The sequence below is a fragment of the Nerophis lumbriciformis genome, linkage group LG19 (genome assembly GCF_033978685.3).
Source record: "Nerophis lumbriciformis linkage group LG19, RoL_Nlum_v2.1, whole genome shotgun sequence".
In the NCBI taxonomy this organism is placed as follows: Eukaryota; Metazoa; Chordata; class Actinopteri; order Syngnathiformes; family Syngnathidae; genus Nerophis; species Nerophis lumbriciformis.
The window spans coordinates 5,687,804-5,710,624 of record NC_084566.2 but is presented as its reverse complement, the minus strand read 5'-3'; the positions used below and the strand labels follow the sequence as shown (position 1 = coordinate 5,710,624).

General features: G+C 41.5%; 1 protein-coding gene across 3 annotated transcripts in view; it reads left to right on the top strand.

Moving 5' to 3' along the window:
• The window catches only part of gpc5c (glypican 5c), a 348,645-nt gene that overhangs the window by 57,686 nt on the left and 268,138 nt on the right, over positions 1 to 22,821 (top strand). For all 3 annotated transcript variants that reach the window (XM_061979656.2, XM_061979655.2, XM_061979657.2), the window contains exon 3: positions 21,874 to 22,577. In XM_061979656.2, coding sequence (XP_061835640.1) covers positions 21,874 to 22,577 — 704 coding nt within the window. The remainder of the gene's footprint in view (positions 1 to 21,873; positions 22,578 to 22,821) is intronic.

The following is a 22,821-nucleotide window of genomic DNA, read 5'->3' as shown; positions in this document are numbered from 1 at the left end:
TTTTTTCTGCAATATCAAGGTATATATTGACGCTTACATAGGTCTGGTAATAATGTTCCCCTTTAAATTGATTCATGATGAAGGCGAGTCATCCAGACATGCCGTGTTTCTCCTTCTTCTACATGTGCAGAGAAAGCGATTGCAGCTATTTGGGATACAACACTTCTCAGACGGCAAGAGAACTTTTCAATGTCCGGCCAGGTCAGCTGTGATGCTACTTAGCGAAAAACCTCTCTTTCATAAATAAATAAATTTGGTCAATTGAAAAGTAGCTCGCCTGCAGAAAAAGTATGGCCACCCCTGGTTTAGGCCATGTCTACACTAACCCCTTAAACAAATAATTATTTGGCCTAAGCCCCGTTTCAGCCACACTAAACCAGCATTTAAGGTCCCCCTCCTCGGACAAATTTTTACACGGGTAAGTCAGTCGTGTAATTCTTGAATCTCCGGCACTTAACTTTGTATGGACTCATTGATCGTTTACAAACTGAGTTCGGAGAGGAAGTGACGCCAGAAAGGTCGCGCCCACACAGGAAGTGACGTCAGAAAGAACGCGCCACAGCCAGCTTCATAATAAAGCGGTTTCGTAACTCGGAGGTAACCACTGGAAATATTGATTGATTGAAACTTTTATTAGTAGGTTGCACTGTGAAGTACATATTCCTTACAATCGACCACTAAATGGTAACAGCCGAATAAGTTTTTCAACTTGTTTAAGTCGGGGTCCACTTAAATTGATACATGATGAAGGCGAGTCATCCAGACATGCCGTGTTTCTCCTTCTTCTACATGTGCAGAGAAAGCGATTGCAGCTATTTGGGATACAACACTTCTCAGACGGCAAGAGAACTTTTCAATGTCCGGCCAGGTCAGCTGTGATGCTACTTAGTGAAAAACCTCTCTTTCATAAATAAATACATTTGGTCAATTGAAAAGTAGCTCGCCTGCAGAAAAAGTGTGGCCACCCCTGGTTTAGGCCATGTCTACACTAAGCCGGATAACCCCTTAAACAAATAATTATTTAGCCTAAGCCCCGTTTCAGCCACACTAAACCAGCGTTTAAGGTCCCCCTCCTCGGACAAATTTTTACACTGGTAAGTCAGCCGTGTAATTCTTGACTCTCCGGCACTTAGCTTTGTATGGACTCATTGATCGTTTACAAAGTGAGTTCGGAGAGGAAGTGACGCCAGAAAGACCGCAGCCCCACACAGGAAGTGACGTCAGAAAGAACTTGCCACAGCCAGCTTCATAATAAAGTGCTTCGTAACTCGGTGGTAACCACTGGAAATAAGAAGGCGAGTCATCCAGACATATCGTGTTTCTCTTTCTTCTACATGTACAGACGCTTGTGGAAATCGTTTACAAAGTGAGTTCGGAGTGTAAGTGACGCCAGAAAGACAATGCCCACACAGGAAGTGAGGCCAAAAGTCCGCGCCCCACTCAGGAAGTGACATCAGAAAGAACGCACCACAGTCAGTTTCATAACAAAGATGGAGGCGGATCATGCAGACATGCCCGTGTTTCTCCTTCTTGTACATGTACAGGCGCTTTTGGAAATCACAAATCAATACCTTAAGTGAAGGCAACGGGCGATTGTAGCTATTTCGGATACTACACGTCTCAGACGGCAAGAGAACTTTCGCAGCTGTGAGTCTATTTACTGAAAAACTTGGTCCCTTCCTCCCGTGGATGTGATCGTGATAGGCAGTGTGTGACTACAAGTATTGCTTTATGGATGTGACTGTGAAATGGCCAAGCAGGGTGCGTGATGCCCGCATCTTCGCTAACTCCGCCATTAGCGCGCAGCTGAAAGATGGAAACATCCCCTCGTGTCCCAAACTGTTTATCGCATTGTCTACTTTCTCATGTCCAGTGTTGGGTTAGATACTGAAAACCAGTAACTAGTTACAGTTACTAGTTACTTTATTTCAAAAGTAACTCAGTTACTTAAACCAAAAAGTAATGCGTTACTGTGAAAAGTAACTATTTAGTTACTTATATATATATATTTTTTTTTTAAGGCCCCATTTATTGCCCTTTTAGCCTTCATTTCAGTACTGTTATTGCACTGGAGAATAATACAATGTGTTGATCAACTTGACATGCATTTGCATCACTGAACTCTGCTAAGCAATGTGGTCTACATACAACACACAAAGACAAAGATATGTTTCAAAGGGCCAATTTATTTCAGGCCAGAACAAATTGACACAACTATTTTAAATAGCTGCAACATAACATACATAAGTAACAAACAGCATAATAACAACATAGCTGTAAACCAAGGAAGGCACACACTACATACACAAAGCCTAACCAGGCGTTTTTTTCTCTCAAGGAATTCTGAAATAAAATCATGTCTGAAGCCCAGAACACTCTACACATTTCCCCACTTAGTTTAGAGAAAAGGAAAGATTGGCCTGGCCCACTAGCATCCCTCTTTATGTTTGTGAACTTTATAGTCTATACATTTAGAGTGATGTGATAATCAAACACTCTAGAAGTCTAGAATGAAAGAGTATATAAGAGAATTGACAGAGTGTGTGTACCTTCTGTGTGCAGTGCTTCGTTAAAATCCAGCCGCTGTTGGAGGTGGAGGTGAAGTGTGTGTCTCTTCACTAACTTCGTCGAAGCATGTTGTTTTTGTAGCGGTTTCGGCAGATTTGAATTGCTAGGATAGGATCTTTGATCCAAGACACAACTTACATTCAACTAAAATGTTATTTTCTTTGTGGTCGACAAAAGAAAAGTACTGAAAATATCTCCATGTTAAGAAACTCGGCTTCGGGCTTCGCCATGATGTCTTGTTAGTAAACACAGACACGCCCACTCCCACACACACATACACACACACATACACACACACATACACACGGACAGTGCGCGGCGCACCTCTTCCTTGTCGCCTCTTCCGCAGCGCTGCAATAAATCACACTCAGATCTTCTCAGTTTCTAGCCGATACTGCGTTTTTTCCCGTTATTTTTTATGTAGTAACGCATCATGTAGTAACGGTAACTGAGTTACTGAATATAAAAAATAACGCGTTAGATTACTATTTACCGCCGATAGTAACGGCGTTACAGTAACAGTTAGTCCCAACACTGCTCATGTCTAATAAAAATTTGATTCATGTATGATGGCTCAGGTGTGATTCACTACAATGGGACCCCACAGCACACTGGATTGTAGTTCATTGAAATACCAAAACACTGGATATTGTTCAAAGGAGATACATTTTAATTTAAAAACTTGCACACAAAACACAGCAAACAAATGTAAAATGCACAGCAAACTATTTACAATATAGCTCTTTTAAATAACTTCACAGTGAAGTAAAGTCATCTACTGGAGAGCAGATGGACGCTTTTTTTATTTTATTTTATTTTTTTCAGCGCATGCATACTAGTTCGCGTTGCACCGGCGGACGTAGGGGGGCGAGGGTCTTAAACGGTGGCATTGTTGTGTGTGGACATGGATAAGGTTAGGTGTGATTTACCCCTGGATAACCTTATCCGGGGCCTTAGTGAAAAGCTACAAGAATACTTACAAGTGTTGCCGTTCTGTATTTTCAAGATTCAAGATGCTTTATCATTGTCCATTCTTTAACATGTACAAGACACATAAGAACTGAAATGTCATTTTCGGCACAGTCCTACTAAGAGCAGACATACGTTACAAGGGGACAAGACGGGACCGCCAACGGATCAGCCACTTACGGCGTTCCTTAAAAAAGGTGGGAAAAAGGTGACATTGGGAAAGGGGGAAGAGTAAAAAAAGTATCAGTCTAAGGCTGGACCCTCGGGAGGGGTCCAGACTGAGTCCAAGGAAAAAACCTCACATAGCATAGCACACATAAACATGTTACATGTAATCACAACAACTTGCTATAAAGCGCTACTCAGCCGTCCACAACCCCGAAGAGGAATTAAGCAGTATGTATGGTATGTATGTCGATTGAAGGGGTATACTCTCCTGTCGTCTGCTTGGTTCATCTCTCTTGAGTGTTCCTAACAAGAGCGGGCGCCGTGCCAACATCTTGCTTCCTTGCAAGGCTCCCCCATGTTGGCGCTTAACACAATGAAACCATAAATCTTCAACCATCTTCTTCCCCACAACGATTGCTTCTCTTTCATCGTTGTTGTTCAGCTCTTCCATCAAAATGTGAGCGTCTTTCAACTTCCAAATGTGGCGATTAATGAGAGGTCTGCGTAGATTAGCCTCCCCACAGACATTCCTGCAGTGGATTCTAACTGAAAAGAATCAAATAGAATACGGCTTTTATTGTGAGCCAACATCATCTTTTCTCTCCTGGAAAGATCTTCCGACGCTGCCTTGCCAAGGCGCACATTGTCATTCATCGAGCTGTAAGCGTCAGCAGTCGTACAATTATCATATCAACACGGTCAATTAAGGTAACATCTCCCTTCAGGAGTGTTGGACTCAGACTGATGGGACGTATCCTCCACTGCTGATTGGTCCACTTCCCTCTGTTCTGTCAGACACAGAAGGAGACGGCTCATTTGCTAAGCTGTGAGATATGCAGTAGTTCTTTTGTCTGACTACATAATCATTCCCTTCTGGTTGACATGCTCCTACTTTACGTGTGTGTAGAAGAAGCCAACAGTTGTGAGAACTGATGGTTGACTCTGAGCAAACTGAGGTCTCGGTCAAAGAATCCCAGCTTGTTGGGTGACAATAAATATCTTCAGTGCGACTCATGTCGTCACCTCAGTTTCATTCCTAATTCCTTCCATCTTTTCCCTTTCCCAGTCAAGTCTACTTTGCACTTTGCAGTGGCTCCCACCCTGTCTTCCTGTGGCTCCTCGCACGCTATCAGGGAGTTCCCATGGTATTCTCATTTGTATTATCCAACATTGTTCTGATAATATAACGTCCTGATGATGCGTGCAAGTGCTGTCCAAAAAAAAAAAGATTTATTCATTAACAGTGATGTTCCGATTAACATTTCTGGCCCCCGATCCAGAGACGAATTTTTTGGCCTCGGATCCAAGCCGATTTCGAGTCGCAAGTTGATACTTTTACAATAGATGATAGTGAACGGAAAAGTGAAATTGTTTTGTAGCAAGTAACAAAAGTAAACATTAAATTTGCTAGTGTTGTTAATCCGATGATATATTACATTTGAGGTATTGAATGTTACATACAGTTTTCTTTAACAAAATGAAGTGGCGAGCGCACAGAACCTAGACAAAAGAAAAAACTACATCAGCTTCCATTTAAATCATTTGGGTTTTGCTCCCTGAGTTTGTAAACAAGAACACAACCAACAACAACAAATATTTTCTAATAATAACAAGAAACCTATCCACCTAATCACTTTACTATCGTTTATACACAGTGTAACCTCAATGTAGGAACTTAATTGATTCTTCAACATGGTTTGTAAACAAATAAAAAGTTTGTATAGTGGAGCAGAGTTTCCCATAAGAAGCAATGGTTACATGAATACAGTAATTGGTTCTAGCCTTGACAAAAGTCCCTATTTTAGTAAAAAAAGATTATACACTTTGAAGACACTATAATGTACATCAGTGGTTCTCAAACTTTTTTTTTTTTGAGCAAGTACGACCTCAGAAAAAACTTGGCTCTCCAAGTACCACCATAATGTTCAACATTAAAATACAGCAGTGTAGTGGGCCTAAATATTCATTAAAAACCAAATCAGGTTTTATTTACTAATTATGTTAAATACAATTGGCCACTGTATTATTAAACACAGTTTGAATGTAGGAAAATAAAACACTGTACTTAAATCAATAATTCTTTGGCATACCGCTAGATAGTGCCCATGTATCACTAGTGGTACATGTACCACAGTTTGAAAATCATTGCTGCATATATATATACACAAACCCCGTTTCCATATGAGTTGGGAAATTGTGTTAGATGTAAATATAAACGGAATACAATGATTTGCAAATTCTTTTTAACCCATATTCAATTGAATGCACTACAAAGACAAGATATTTGATGTTCAAACTCATTAACTTTATTTATTTTTGCAAATAATAATTAACTTAGAATTTCATGGCTGCAACACGTGCCAAAGTAGTTGGGAAAGGGCATGTTCACCATTGTGTTACATCACCTTTTCTTTTAACAACACTCAATAAACGATTGGGAACTGAGGAAACTAATTGTTGAAGCTTTGAAAATGGAATTATTTCCCATTCTTGTTTTATGTAGAGCTTCAGTCGTTCAACAGTCCGGGGTCTCCGCTGTCGTATTTTACGCTTCATAATGCGCCACACATTTTCAATGGGAGACAGGTCTGGACTGTTGCTGGACCAGGAAAGTACCCGCACTCTTTTTTTACGAAGCCACGCTGTTGTAACACGTGCTGAATGTGGCTTGGCATTGTCTTGCTGTAATAAGCAGGGGCATCCATGAAAAAGACGGCGCTGAGATGGCAGCATATGTTGTTCCAAAACCTGTATGTACCTTTCAGCATTAATGGTGCCTTCACAGATGAGTAAGTTACCCATGCCTTGGGCACTAATGCACCCCCATACCATCACATATGCTGGCTTTTGAACTTTGCGTCGATAACAGTCTGGATGGTTCTTTTCCTCTTTGGTCCGGATGACACGATGTCGAATATTTCCAAAAACAATTTGAAATGTGGACTCGTCAGACCACAGAACACTTTTCCACTTTGCACGAGTCCATCTTAGATGATCTCGGGCCCAGAGAAGCCGGCGGCGTTTCTGGATGTTGTTGATAAATGGCTTTCGCTTTGCATTATAGACCTTTAACTTGCACTTACAGATGTAGCGACAAACTGTATTTAGTGACAGTGGTTTTCTGAAGTGTTCCTGAGCCCATGTGGTGATATCCTTTAGAGATTGATGTCGGTTTTTGATACAATGCCGTCTGAGGGATCGAAGGTCACGGTCATTCAATGTTGGTTTCCGGCCATGCCGCTTACGTGGAGTGATTACTCCATATTCTCTGAACCTTTTGATGATATTATGGACAGTAGATGTTGAAATCCCTAATTTTCTTGCAATTGCACTTTGAGAAACGTTGTTCTTAAACTGTTTGACTATTTGCTCACGCAGTTGTGGACAAAGGGGTGTATCTCGCCCCATCCTTTCTTGTGAAAGACTGAGCATTTTTTGGGAAGCTGTTTTTATACCCAATCATGGCACCCACCTGTTCCCAATTAGCCTGCACACCTGTGGGATGTTCCAAATAAGTGTTTGATGAGCATTCCTCAACTTTATCAGTATTTATTGCCACCTTTCCCAACTTCTTTGTCACGTGTTGCTGGCATCAAATTCTAAAGTTAATGATTATTTGCAAAAAAAAAAAAATGTTTATCAGTTTGAACATCAAATATGTTGTTTTTGTAGCATATTCAACTGAATATGGGTTGAAAATGATTTGCAAATCATTGTACTCCATTTATATTTACATCTAACACAATTTCCCAACTCATGGAAACGGGGTTTGTATATATATATATATATACATACAGTATGTAATTGCTCAACAATCTATTTTATGAACACTTCAGAGTGATAAACGAGCAGTGGCTTCCCCTTACAGTCACCGCTAGCGTAAGCACAAACTAGCAGTGTGAGGCTTCATCGTTTTGTGTCCCTGTAGTGCCTCTCTTTCATTGTAATAAAAATTTGCTCTGGCCTATTTCACCCAAAAAGTCTGGTCTCATCAAAAATAGTCTTGCTGCTGTACAAAGCCCTCTTTGCCGATAAACTCCTGTTGGAGCTAGTTAGCAGCCTGGCCATGCCGCACCACACGGTGAATGTCGGTCCTCTTTTTAAACTTTTCGAACCACCCATGGCTCGCTTTAAATTTTATTCCGTGCTGAGTCCTTCATGGTCACCTCAGGACATCAAGTCGCCATTAAAATGGCGAGCCTTCTCGCAAACCATATGCTGGTTGCTTTTCATCAACACAAGCAACAGTTTTTCAACCTGGTTTTGCACTTTTCTCTCTTCACTTGCGAAAATAGAATACAATATAATAGAATATATCTTTATTGTCATTGTACATTGTACAACGAAATTGTAAGCAAAACAAATTTAGTGCAAATTCATAATAACACAAAAACATAAGAACATAGATAAATGGATACAAATACATAAAAATACCAAGCACACAGCTCACATGCACAGTCATTATTGTTATTGTATTGAAAATATGTGACCCCTTCTGGCAAAGTTAGCGTCCATATAATCATCCTTATTTACAATGGTGGCAATTATTTGGTCTATTCAGATGTACTGGAGAGGAGGCTACGCCGGATAGTCGAACCTCGGATTCAGGAGGAACAGTGTGGTTTTCGTCCTGGTCGTGGAACTGTGGACCAGCTCTATACTCTCGGCAGGGTCCTTGAGGGTGCATGGGAGTTTGCCCAACCAGTCTACTTGTGCTTTGTGGACTTGGAGAAGGCATTAGACCGTGTCCCTCGGGAAGTCCTGTGGGGAGTGCTCAGAGAGTATGGGGTATCGGACTGTCTGATTGTGGCGGTCCGCTCCCTGTATGATCAGTGTCAGAGCTTGGTTCGCATTGCCGGCAGTAAGTCAGACACGTTTCCAGTGAGGGTTGGACTCCGCCAAGGCTGCCCTTTGTCACCGATTCTGTTCATAACTTTTATGAACAGAATTCTAGGCGCAGTCAAGGCGTTGAGGGGATCCGGTTTGGTCGCTGCAGGATTAGGTCTCTGCTTTTTGCAGATGATGTGGTCCTGATGGCTTCATCTGGCCAGGATCATCAGCTCTCACTGGATCGGTTCGAAGCTGAGTGTGAAGCGACTGGGATGAGAATCAGCACCTCCAAGTCCGAGTCCATGGTTCTCGCCTGGAAAAGGGTGGAGTGCCATCTTCGGGTTGGGGAGGAGACCCTGCCCCAATTGGAGGAGTTCAAGTACCTCGGAGTATTGTTCACGAGTGAGGGAAGAGTGGATCGTGAGATCGACAGGCGGATCGGTGCGGCGTCTTCAGTAATGCGGACGCTGTATCGATCCGTTGTGGTGAAGAAGGAGCTGAGCCGGAAGGCAAAGCTCTCAATTTACCGGTCGATCTACGTTCCTATCCTCACCTATGGTCATGAGCTTTGGGTTATGACCGAAAGGACAAGATCACGGGTACAAGGGGCCGAAATGAGTTTCCTCCGCCGGGTGGCGGGGCTCTCCCTTAGAGATAGGGTGAGAAGCTCTGTCATCCGGGGGGAACTCAAAGTAAAGCCGCTGCTCCTCCACATCGAGAGTAGCCAGATGAGATGGATCGGGCATCTGGTCAGGATGCCACCCGAACGCCTCCCTCGGGAGGTGTTTAGGGCACGTCCGACCGGTAGGAGGCCACGGGGAAGACCCAGGACACGTTGGGAAGACTATGTCTCCCGGCTGGCCTGGGAACGCCTCGGGATCCCCCGGGAAGAGCTGGAAGAAGTGGCTAGGGAGAGGGAAGTCTGGGCTTCCCTGCTTAGGCTGCTGCCCCCGCGACCCGACCTCGGATAAGCGGAAGAAGATGGATGGATGGATGGATGGGCAATTATTTGGTATTTGCGAGCCAAATAAGCAATGCGTGCGCCAATGGCATACTCCCTGCAAATAGTCCTTTTTATGTCCACAGCAAATCCTTCCTTCTTTCCAGGCTGGTTTGTTGTCTTTTTTTGGACCCATATTGAGTAACATAATAGACAAAACTCTGTGAATGGCGAGAAAAGAAACACACGCTGAAGCACTGAAGAGTGGCGGCCGAGTCATGGACTGTGTAAACCGGATGTGACCTAGGGTTCTCCAAAATGGCTGTGTGTACTGTACTGCTCAGGAAGTGATGTCATCAAAATGCCAGCGGCACAAGAAAATGTATGAATAAAGCGTTGGTACACCGAGACATGGTTCGCACACAGAGGCATATTTGGCACCATCTAAAGGTTGGTACACTGGAAAGTTGCAAATGGAGCCGTTGGCAAATTGAAGTTTCACTGTACTGATGAAGTGGCTTGGCACTGTGGATAGACGACGCCATCGTTCCAACTTAACAATCCTAACAAGGATTCTGGAAATATAAATGTCTCTCAAAGCATGCATTCCTTTTGAATGAATCTGTTACATGAGTACAATCACTAGGGCACAGCTGCGGTAAAGAACGGCAATTTAAAAAAGGCGACTGTCGGCCCCCAATCCAATCCCGTACTTGGTTCATTATCTTTACTGATGTACATTCCTGTCCTTTTATGCCCCGATAAGAAAATGGCAACCTGGTACAACAGAGAAAGTGAAGTCAGTAAGTGCTGAGACATGGAGAAGGGAGAAGATTACATCAAAGGTCTGATTCTTCCTACTCCTTTTCAGACTTGTTTCATTGTTTACAGAACTCAACATAACTTTGTTAAAGGGGAACATTATCACAATTTCAGAAGGGTTAAAACCATTAAAAATCAGTTCCCAGTGGCTTATTTTATTTTTCGAAGTTTTTATCAAAATTTTACCCATCACGCAATATCCCTAAAAAAAGCTTCAAAGTGCCTGATTTTAACCATCGTTATATACACCCGTCCATTTTCCTGTGACGTCACATAGTGATGCCAATACAAACAAACATGGCGGATGGACATCAAGGTATAGCGACATTAGCTCAGATTCAGACTCGGATTTCAGCGGCTTAAGCGAAATTGAAGAAGAAACTGAAGCTATTGAGCCATATCGGTTTGAATCGTATGCAAGCGAAACCGACGAAAACGACACGACAGCCAGCGACACGAGAGAAAGCGAGGACGAATTCGGCGATCGCCTTCTAACCAACGATTGGTATGTGTTTGTTTTTAAGTGTTGTAATGTTTTTAAGCTAAATTATTGGTAAACACAGTTTATGTATAATCATTTACGTAAAACCGCGAGTAATAAATACAGTTTTCATCAATTAATATATTCTGTAGACATACCCTCATCCGCTCTCTTTTCCTGAAAGCTGATCTGTCCAGTTTTGGAGTTGATGTCAGCAGGCCAGGGAAGCTAGGGTCGATATTCTTCTCTTGATCATTTTCGGTGGCTTAAGGGACGGTAGAAGCAGTGTGAGCCAAGACATCCAGGGGGTTTAGCTCGCTCGTCTGCGGGAACAAACTGCTGCCATTGCTTGCGTGCTACCGAGGTCCTTTGTCCCTGAATTGCTCACACACTCCGGCAGATTCAATGGGGGTCTGGCGGCAGATTTCTTTGACTTTATCGTTGAAAATGCATCTGCTTTGAGTGTCGCAGGATATCCACACATTCTTGCCATCTCTGTCGTAGCATAGCTTTCGTCGGTAAAGTGTGCGGAACAAACGACTGACCATTTTCGTCGGCTTTCCCCACACCCTCGTATTTTGAACAACATTCGTCCAATTTCTTGCCACTTTCGCATCTTTGGGCCACTGGTGCAACTTGAATCCGTCCCTGTTCGTGTTGTTACACCCTCCGACAACATACCGACGAGGCATGATGTCTCCAAGGCACGGAAAACAGTCGAAAAAACGGAAAATAACAGAGCTGATTTGATTCGGTGTTTGTAATGTGTTTGAGAAAATGGCGGATTGCTTCCCGATGTGACGTCACAACGTGACGTCATCGCTCTGAGAGCGAATAATAGAAAGGCGTTTAATTCGCCAAAATTCACCCATTTAGAGTTCGGAAATCGGTTTAAAAAATATATGGTCTTTTTTCTGCAACATCAAGGTATATATTGACGCTTACATAGGTCTGGTGATAATGTTCCCCTTTAAGCATGTTCAAAATACATTCAGATAGTACTTTATTCAACCAATACTTTTGTGATGAATAGTTTCCTTCATGGCTGGGTGGATAAAAGTCATAACCAAAGAGATTCGTAATTGCAAGCCGGTTCCATAAAGAAGCTGAAAAATGTAAACAGTAGCAACGTCAGCTCCTTATAAATGTTCTTCATTACATCCCCTTTTCATCTCATAGTCCTTTCACACTTCTTGGTCTGGTTCGTGTTATTCCTTTGCCAGCCTCCCTTGGCTGAAAAAATCCAAAAATCTCCAATGAAAGCCATGGCAAATTTCCACTTCTGGTGTATTGCCTTAACAACACTCTGTTTATCACAACATTATCATCAATCGTCTTCTCCTATTTCGGGGGGAAAAAGAATGCCGCCTATCGATTGAATTCACACTGCGATGACTCACTTGTTAGAATGATGGCAGATGTTCGGATTTCAATGGAATCTACAGCCATAAATTATTTTTGAGATGGATGTTTGGCCATCTTCTCCAGTCTGTAACTCTACATTTTTATTTCAAAACCACAACAAAATTGTTCAGATAGCAGTCGCAGAAATGGTGGTAGTTTGTAAGCGAAAACAAAGAGTTATTGTTGCTTTACGGATTTCATTTTCACTTATTTTTCAGTGCAAGATAAATGAACTAGCAGGGTCAAAGTCCATTTTTTTTCGTTCCCAATTTTGACAAATCTTCAAACTGACATGAGTAATTAGTCTTTATTAGATCAAAAAACAATTACAGGGCTGACTTAAGGGCTGTTTGCAACATTTACACAGTTTCCTAGAGGGCGCTAACTTTCCTATCTATTTTAAGAGATACAGCTTCTAGAACGTAATGACGTAACCATATACTGTATGTACGTAAACGTGCACATGCCTTCGCTTTTGGTGTTGTTAGCTAATGATAGCAATTTGGATAGCTAGTGTCAGATGTCGTTGAATGTATATTTTATCATTACAACAACATAACTGCACATTGTTTGTTGCGTCTCTTGGACACGTGTGTACGTGTTAACGGGACAGGATTGAGTAACAGCCGTGAACACCAATAATTTTTTTCGGGCCGAAAATTTGTTTTATTATGTAAACGTATTAATTGTAAATATTTAGACGGTTTTAAAACTCATGTGTTTTGTTCAACCACTAATGGTAACATAAGATAGCCCATGATGTTAGTTTGTGGTTTGAAAATGTAATTGTCAGTAAGTTGCAAAGGAGACCTCACGTGCACAACCAACTTTTCTGACCTCTCTGTACCTGTTTTGGGGGAATTTGGAATCTGCATAAGTCCTATTTGGGATCTTAGTAGATCAGGCCCTAAGAGTATATACAGTAGAAAATTAGGATTTCATTATTGTGAAAGTCAAAATCAGTCCGCAACCATATCAACTTCTGGCAAAAGTACTGTGACCTGCATAAAAGACGTCCCTGAACACAAAACCACCCATCTTTTCCCCGGAAATATTTTTAACAGAAAATAACAGACTAAGACATAATGTTTTTCAAAATTTAAATCATGTTTTGTTTGAGATAAAGATTATTTATTTATTTAATTTTTTTTTTTTTTTTTACTTATTATTATTATTATTATTATTATTATTATTTATTCATTATAAATCATATCAATCAATTCATTATATCACTGTTCTGTACAGAAAACAAGGAAATGGGATAAAATTGCTATGATATGAAAAGGGGTAGGGTTAAAAAAGCTCAGCTTCTTCCTACTCCTTTTCGGACGTGCTGTAATGAAACGACTGGAAATATGATATGATACATTGTATCGTGTGCATGTTCCAAATAAACTGAAACTGAACTGAACTGTTTTAAATATCAGTGAAATAACTGGTGGATTGCAACAAAAACTGATTCCATTCTTTTCTCAGCGACTTGTTCCATTGATCACAATTTTCTTGCAATAAGCTAACTTATCCAACCTTTAACACACTTTTTCCCAAAGCATCTCTCCATTACTGTGTGAGGGACAGGAAGAAAAGCGCCACCCAGTGGATTGCACATATGCTCTAAGTCTGCAGACAGCGAATATAAGACAATCTGTCTTTTTTATGTATGTCTTATATTTGGAGCCCATACGATTGTTACTATATTTTAAGGACTCAATTATTTTCATCTAAGCCAGTGGTTCTTAACCTGGGTTCGATCGAACCCAAGGGGTTCGGTGAGTCGGCCTCAGGGGTTCGGCAGAGCCTCCGCCACGGAGGTAAAGACACATCCGACTTATCATGTAAATAAAAACTTCTCCCTATCAGCGTATTATGGATACCCCCAAACAATGTTCCCTCTAATTTTCCATCTGATTTGCAGGTTGTTTGATGGATCGATTGAAACTTTTACTAGCAGATTGCAAAGGAAGAGAATACATTATATGAAACAGTACAGTTTACACAGTACAGTACATATTCCGTACAATTGACCACTAAATGGTAACACCCGAATAAGTTTTTCAACTTCTTTAAGTCGGGGTCCACGTTAATCAATTCATGGTAATGTGTGTAAGGTGTGTAATTTGTTGAGAGTTCATGCACTGTGTTGGTATTGTTCTTTGAACAAGGTGATGTTCATGCACAGTTAATTTTGTACACCAATACAAAAACATATAATTTTTTCTTGAATTTGAAAAAACAACAACATTTTATTCTTCACTAAAGAAGGGTTCGGTGAATGCGCATATGAAACTGGTGGGGTTCGGTACCTCCAACAAGGTTAAGAACCACTGATCTAAGCACTTTGCCAACCACAGTTTTACAAAATATCCAACCAACCCTGTCTAACTTTCAACTGATCATCAAATTGAGTTGAAAGATAATTTTCATGTTATTTCAGATAAACAGTGATCACTTCATTTTGATAGCGCTGCTGTTGTCTTATTTTGCATTAAAAAAAGGCTTGTCCTTGACTGGAAAAATTGTCATTCCTCACATGCCTGTTGTGGTTGACACGTGCTGCCCCTTAACAAGGTTTCACACTTTGATTTATACATCAATAAAGTAGAGAGAAAGGTGGGGTTACTGTAGCGCCATGGCCCTCCTAAGGCTTCAGACCAGGGGTGCTGTCCATCAGTCTATCAACAGTCTTCCCCCATGCTGGCCCTCAGCATATAACCCCTTCATGGCATTGGGAATTTGAACATACCGCCCCCCTCAGTCTCCTCTGTCCTCGTCCTTCTGCTGGTTCACCGAGCCTTCGATCATGTTTCCACTCGTTGGCCAGATCTCCTCTCCCTCAAATCTGCACCTCCACCCGTCCTCCCCCATGGTGTTATAGCAGTGTACCCTGAGTCTGCCCTGGCATCTGTGGAATGGAAGATTTGATATGGCCGTGCAGTCTATTTAATTACTATAATGCTGATGAGGAAATGGGAGACTCTATCATCCTCCTCCTTGTGTCAAACATCCCACCTGTCTAGAAGCAACAACACAAGTAAAGATATATTTCGGACTATTTGGATTATACGTGCACACATTAGTGATTACATATGTTTTTTCACATAACCGTGGACAACATATCTGCGTCCTACAAATGAGTCATGCTCCCGCTTTAGACTGTTGATGAAGTATGATGATTCAACGGATTGATTATTTGTCTTATTAATAGTTTATTCGCATGAAACAGTGCTGTAAGGCGAGAGGTTGGCAGAGATTGTGTGACTCCCAGTTGAAATGGAAGCTGCACAGTGCTGGCTGAGAGATGCTTTTCCCTACAGTATCCCGACTAATTAAAACAGGCCTATGTAATCCACACACGTGTCACTATGTGCGGGGTGACCTGTCTGAAACCCAAGCTGGTGACAGGATTAGGATGCTTTTCCCTGAGACCATGTGAGGCCAGGTCCTACCATTACCAAAAGTGGAATGGCCCACAGCATGAGATCAGTATCTCCTGCCTAATTATCACATGTGGAAGCCTATAGTCATCCTGGTCTAACGAGGAATCTTTTACCAGTGGAAAGCCGCTTATTTCTCTTTTGGAATGATACCACATTTGATGAGCATTGCCCCTTGTGCCCATGTGTATTATGCCAAAGCGTAGGTTCGTCCACTACTGCAATTTTATTGTTTTGATGTTTTTGCATAATTTAAGTCACTGTTCATTTCTAATGCCCCCTTTACACCATCACAATTAAAGTAGCAGTAGAGTGGGAAAAACAAGTATATTGAAGATATTATCATATATATCTGATGTATGACACCTCAATATTTCCACAGTTTGCGAATAAATAGATATGATCAAAATAGCAACAATCTCACGGAGATTCTCGAGCCTTTATGAGAGATAATGAGGAAGCCAGACCGGTCATGGTGTGAAGTAGAGGTAGGAACCACAGTTCCCTAACACAGTGAAGCATGGTGGTGGCAGCAACATGCTGTGGGGATGGTTTTCAGCATGAGGAACTGGGAGACGAGTCAGGATAGAGCAGACATGGGCAATTATTTAGACTCCAGGGACACATTGGCCGGTAAAAATGGCTCTGAAGGCGTGTGTGTGTGTGTGTGTGTGTGTGTGTGTGTGTGTGTGTGTGTGTGTGTGTGTGTGTGTGTGTGTGTGTGTGTGTGTGTGTGTGTGTGTGTGTGTGTGTATATATAAGTGTATATGTGTGTGTGTGTATATATATGTATATATATTAGTGTGTGTGTATATGTGTGTGTGTATATATACGTGTATATATGTGTGTGTATATATGTGTGTGGGAAAAAATTGATTCGAATTCGAATCGCGATTCTCACGTTGTGCGATTCAGAATCGATTCTCATTTTTTTTTAAATGGATTAATTTTTTTATTTTTAATTATTTAAAAAAAAAAAAAAAAAATTTTTTTTTTAAATTAATCAATCCAACAAAACAATACACAGCAATACCATAACAATACAATTCCAAAACCAAACCCGACCCAGCAACACTCAGAACTGCAATAAACAGAGCAATTGAGAGGAGACACAAACACAGAACAAACCAAAAGTAGTGAAACAAAAATTAATATCAACAACAGTATCAATATTCGTTACAATTTCAACATAGCAGTGATTAAAAATCCCTCATTGACATTATCATTAGACATTTATAAAAAATAAAAAAAAAGAACAATAGTGTCACAGTGGCTTACACTTGCATCGCATCTCATAAGCTTGACAACACACTGTGTCCAATATTTTCACAAAGATAAAATAAGTCATATTTTTGGTTCATTTAATAGTTAAAACAAATTTACATGATTGCAAACAGTTGATAAAACATTGTCCTTTACAATTATAAAAGCTTTTTACAAACATCTACTACTCTGCTTGCATGTCAGCAGACTGGGGTAGATCCTGCTGAAATCCTATGTATTGAATGAATAGAGAATTGTTTTGAATTGGGAAAAAAATCGTTTTTGAATCGAGAATCGTGTTGAATTGAAAAAAACAAAACGATTTTGAATCGAATCGTCACCCCAAGAATCGATATTGAATCGAATCGTGGGACACCCAAAGATTCACAGCTCTAGTATGTATATATATATATATATGTGTGTGTGTGTGTGTGTGTGTGTGTGTGTGTGTGTGTGTATATGAATAAATTATATGTATATATATCAGGATATTTCTGTGTAACAGAAGAGTTACTGACTAATGATTGTGTGACAATATTGTTTTATTTCTTAGCTGTAAAAAGTGTCACACATTCTGCTGTGTGTGTGCTTGGTTCCCTTTTTAAGGAACACTTGAAACATGTGTAGGTTGTTCAGCATCAGTGAAAAAGGGTAAAAGCTAAACACACAATACTCACAATATAGAATGGTAAAAATATTATTACAAAGCACCTCAAAAAACTAAATAGAATTTCACAGCCTTTGGGCAGAATAAAAGAATGTCCATGAGAGGCAACGTGACTGCAACCAGCATCTAGTAATAACAGGCTTTCAGAAAACTGTTTGTTAATCGAGAGTAATTTGAAGGAAATAAAATTCAAAGACAAGTCTAATGTCCCACATAAGGATGCAGTGTCGCAGGTTTTTGATTCCAAATTTCTGAAATAAAGCTGTGCTACCAAATGATGACATCTATCTATGGAAACACTTATAGTCTTTCATTTAAAACAGACACAGAAATAACAAGCCCCATCTTTGCTGCACAATAAGCAATAACCAATAATGGAGAATACATTGTAAAAGTGTAGGTAAAAACATTAAAAACAAGGTTGTTGTTTTTATTCCTGTTTTGAAACACAAATCATATACTCATCATCTGAGTCGAACTCATTTCCCTCTGGTTAGTGCTCAACTTGCCGAGAAAGTCTACTGTATATTCTATAGGTCCATTTATTTCTCCTGGCACTTTTTTTCAACTCCAGTATACGGAAACTTGCACACTGCATGACTGACAAGATTCATTTTGGTGAAATGAGACTGTGAAATAGTCCATTCTCTTCAGGGAATGCTGTTCTTTATACGGTATAATCAGCCTGTGGTGCCGCTTGTCTGTGCTGGGTTTTGGCAAGCACTGATGCCGTGGCTCCCTCCAATGCTTTGACAATACTGCTCAGTTCCACTCACACATGCTTACACTCATCTCTCACAATGCCTCAGAAGTCAGGGACCACAGTGTTGCAGTGCGTGGTAACGCAATACTCCTGGCTTGAATCACACATCTTCCATTTTATTTGATTTTTTTTTTTACTTTGATAATATGGAGACAGCTTCCACATAATGACAGTTTAGCGACGCCATGCAGAATGTCAAAAGGAAGCAGCCTCTTCTGATTAAAACTGTCACAGGTGGTGAAAAGTTTCCAAAGCCATGAATTTGTGTACAGAAGAAGTTGCTTTTTGAGATGTCCTAACAATCGCGGAGTAGCTGCTTCCTGGAGGAAGTCTGTGATGCGGTTATGATGGTCACCCATGGTTGTGTGTGAGGTCAAAGCTGGATTCAGACTTTGCGGTCGGGTGTTACTGTAGGCCTTCAAAGCAGCCTTTTCAGTTTCTTGTGTTTTGTTCTCGCTCTGCTTCTCAGCACTGAAGATTATTGCAGAGAAAGCCACAGCAATTGTATTTGATTTATCGCAGTTAAGACGCTGAGTCAGCACGAGCGTGGGAGAGCGCTTGATAAAGAACAGTGGAACGCTGACAATGATTTATCAAGAGATCCGGTGTTTCCTTTCTATAAGGATTTCAAATCAGAAAGGTGGGCTTTTTGTCAATGGGTCTATGATGTGGACGCTGGATGAAATGGAGGCGGAAGGATGGAACGTGTGCCGCCCCCATGGGCCAAATGAATCCAGATGTATCTTCAGTGTTTCTTCTGCTTGTTCGTTCAAGATTCTTCCAGTCCCAACTGTTTCACCTTGTCTCTGTGTCACCTAAAAACTGGACGTTTTGTGCCATGCTCAAGGGCATATCGCTCCACAATGTTTCCAGCAGTATTGCATGTTAACATTTAATAATCCTATGTAACCTGAGCCTTATGTCTGTGGAGCCTTGCGGCCTGACTTAAAACCAAGAAGACAGACCTCACACACTGGCACCCAGTCTTAGAGACCCTAAACTGAACTGAAACCACAGTTTTGCAAATCATCTGCTATTATCCATCTGATATTGAGTGAATCTCTGTATGCATTTAGCTTTATGAACCCACGGTCTTGTTCCACAATCCACCAACCAATATTTACTGTACTGGCCCAATTATAAGTCATTATCTTGGTCATGGAAGGCAAAGCAAGGCAGCTTTATTTGTGTTATTCAAAGTGCTTCATGGATGCATCAAATTGCAAGAAGGTGAATTCAATCATGAACAAAAATAAAATCATAAAAACAATCATGAATTCATTCAATTATAGTCAAAGCGTGTTGGTTAAATAAAAGTGTTTTCAGCTTGGGTTTGAATATTGTCAACATCTGACATCTTCTGGAAGACTGTTCCAGATTTGAGGAGCATAACACTAAAAATGTTTAGTCTTGACTCTGGGCACCACTCCCTAAGGTTCTTAAGAGCCCTAGATGGTTCATGTGGCTCCAACATGTCAGAGGTGTACTTGGTGCTAGACCATGAAATGCCTTGATGCAAGTCTATTCTCTGAGCAACAGGAAGCCACTGCAGTTACCTAAGTACTTCACACTGGACACTAGAAAAAGCTAGAAGAAGTTTAAAAACTCTGGCGTCGTCTTATATTTGTGGCTAGAGCTTTATACACATGCAAACCAACAAGTGGCGCAGATCGACTTCTCCCCAAGTGAGTCGAGCCTTTTTCACTCACATAAGGAAGTGACCTAAAGTGATACAGCTGCGACATGCACACCTACTAGAAAAGGGCCATCAAAATGTCTGGCAGTTAAGTACAATATTCTGTCACTGATATTGAAAATAAGACTTTTTTGGTTGTTTTATCATTGATTTTAATGGGCCCAAGTCAGATGGTCTTAGTGGGTTCAGGCTCCCTTCAAGGACGCCCCATTGGGTGGTAATAAAAAGAAGGTCAAAGAGCTGGTTCTTTTTCAGTATGGGAGATCTAAATTTGACGAACCATAATCTACAGTCCGAGCTACAAGGCCTGCTGCGAGATCAAAGATGTTTTCACCTTGTTGGGATTCATTTAAGCAAATAAACCAGCAAGTCGTGTATCAAGACTTTACCATTTGTCATAGAAATATCGGTGATCACGGCCAGCACTAACCAAATCCAAACATAGACCTTCATTGTTAAACTTGCATGCTGGGTTTCATGGTTTTATTTCATTAGTGCTCCAACAGATTCTGGATGTGAGGCACAGTTGGTGCTCAGTCCAGTCCATAGATTTACATCAAATGAAATTCTGCCTGACAAGATACACAGCCCTGGCCATTTGTATTTACTAACTAATGCGTGTATGAGGGCATACGATTGTAAAGACTCACATTTGCTAGGAATCATAATGAGGTGTGACCATACTGCGTGACACCTGCCAGGTTGTAATTTATAGTGATTTCAGTTAGACATTGACCAACAAGGCAGCATACCAAAACCATGACTCAAAGGCACAATACACCGCATGAACATATTGAAACAAAATACATAAATATTTTCAATATGCTCGGGCTGATGCTGCTTTTAAAATTCCAAAGTAAAAGCTGCTGGTAATGACGATAGTATTTTCTGTAGTGTTACACGTGCCCTTTACTGGCCAGCCGGGAGTCCCCTTGTGTCAGACAGCGGACATATTAGTGCAGCTGTTGAGACTGACTGTGTTATCTTTCGGTCTGTGTGCGGAAACACACACACACACACACACACACACACACACACACACACACACACACACACACACACACACACACACACACACACACACACACACACACACACACACACACACACACACACACACACAGATTACACGGGCAATTATTATTAAACAATGAATACAACTGAATAAATAGCTTTTCACGAAATAAAAGTTGAAAACTTTTATAAACACCAAGCAGCGGGGTGGAGGCTGGTAAACCACATTTGCTACTGTTCCCTTTTGTCCGGGCAAGCTTCTAAGTTGACATCACATCCCAGAAGTGTAGCATGCAGGGCCTGCATACACAAACACATTTAGACATCCATAGGAGCGTGCATATAGAGGCTGCTGTAGAATCGAGAGATGACTTGGTTGGTATTAACAGTGACAACATCATGTATACTGTACACAGTCATTAGCACTACTGCTACTACTCTGATTGAAAGGGGATCTACAGATACTTAAGGAACACCAACAATCTTTGCTACTGATATTGATGTTTGCTTCAGGAAATCGATGCTGATGGGAAAAAAGTGAATTTTTGGTTGGGTTTAGGTGGTTTGTAATTGTGGTCAGTCTGAAATTACTTCATTTCTGTCCCACTTGGCCTCCCAGTGTGGACAAGCTGACTGTTTCGTCAAGGCATAGCATATTGGGGTGATGACATATTGCTCAATGATATGCGACCATAATGAAAGGAAACTTGGCGGTGGTTTTGTAGTGCTAAATTCCATTACATTTGAGCCAAGCTATGTGGGGGCCTGGGTTTTGATGCATGTTTGCATTAATGTAAAGAATGTCGGTCATTTTGCTAAACACAACAATGTTCCTTATTTGCTCTCTTTTGTAGACATGTTCCAGTACTTGCTGTCGTTCTCCCAAGGACACCTGAGTTCTCTGCTGGAGGGGACCTACGCACCCCTTTCCAGTCAAGCATTGCCCCATGTGAACCAGCTCTTCGCGTCACTCTCCCTTTACCTCCGAGGGGCCAACGTCTCCGCGGAGGCGACTGTCCACCATTTTTTTAATGACCTGTTCCCACTTGTCTACACACGACTGATCAATCCAGGCATGGTGGGCAGCAAGGCGGTGGGACCTGAAATGACTGACTGCCTACGTATGATCAGGCAGGACGTTAACCCGTTTGGAAGTCACCCGGCCGTCATGGCCCAGGAGCTCGTCGAGGCAATGAGCGTTGGCCGGCAACTCAGCGTGGCCCTCGAGGAAGGAATGGATGTGCTGAACGCCACGGAGCATGTCAGTTTAAGCAAAGAGTGCATGAAAGGCCTGGTGAAGATGGTGTACTGCTCCCATTGCAGAGGCTTGACTCTGATTAAACCCTGTGTGGGTTACTGCCTCAATGTTATGCGTGGCTGCTTGGCCAGCATATCTGAACTGGATCAGCCTTGGAGGAGATACACCAACTTGCTGGAGCAGCTAACCCACGGAATGGTGGGCCACCACAGCCTTGAGCTGGCACTGCTCGGAGTTCGGGGTCACGTCAACGAGGCCTTGCTCTACGCACAGCTTCACGGTCCCCTCATCACAGCCACAGTGAGTAGACGCTGCAGAAGCATAGATCTGCAACCCCTTTGCTTTCACACATATACATTGGCAGCGGTTTCTGTATTGATTGGAAAGGGATTGAAGGCTACTTGTGGGTTATGAGATATTTCTTTCCACCGACGCAACAACTGCATTAATGCTTGCACAAATACTGTTGATACTGAATAGAAAAAGCAAGGACGGCTCCAATGAGAGGCAGACAGAGCTGAGGTTAGAATGGGGATATTTTCCA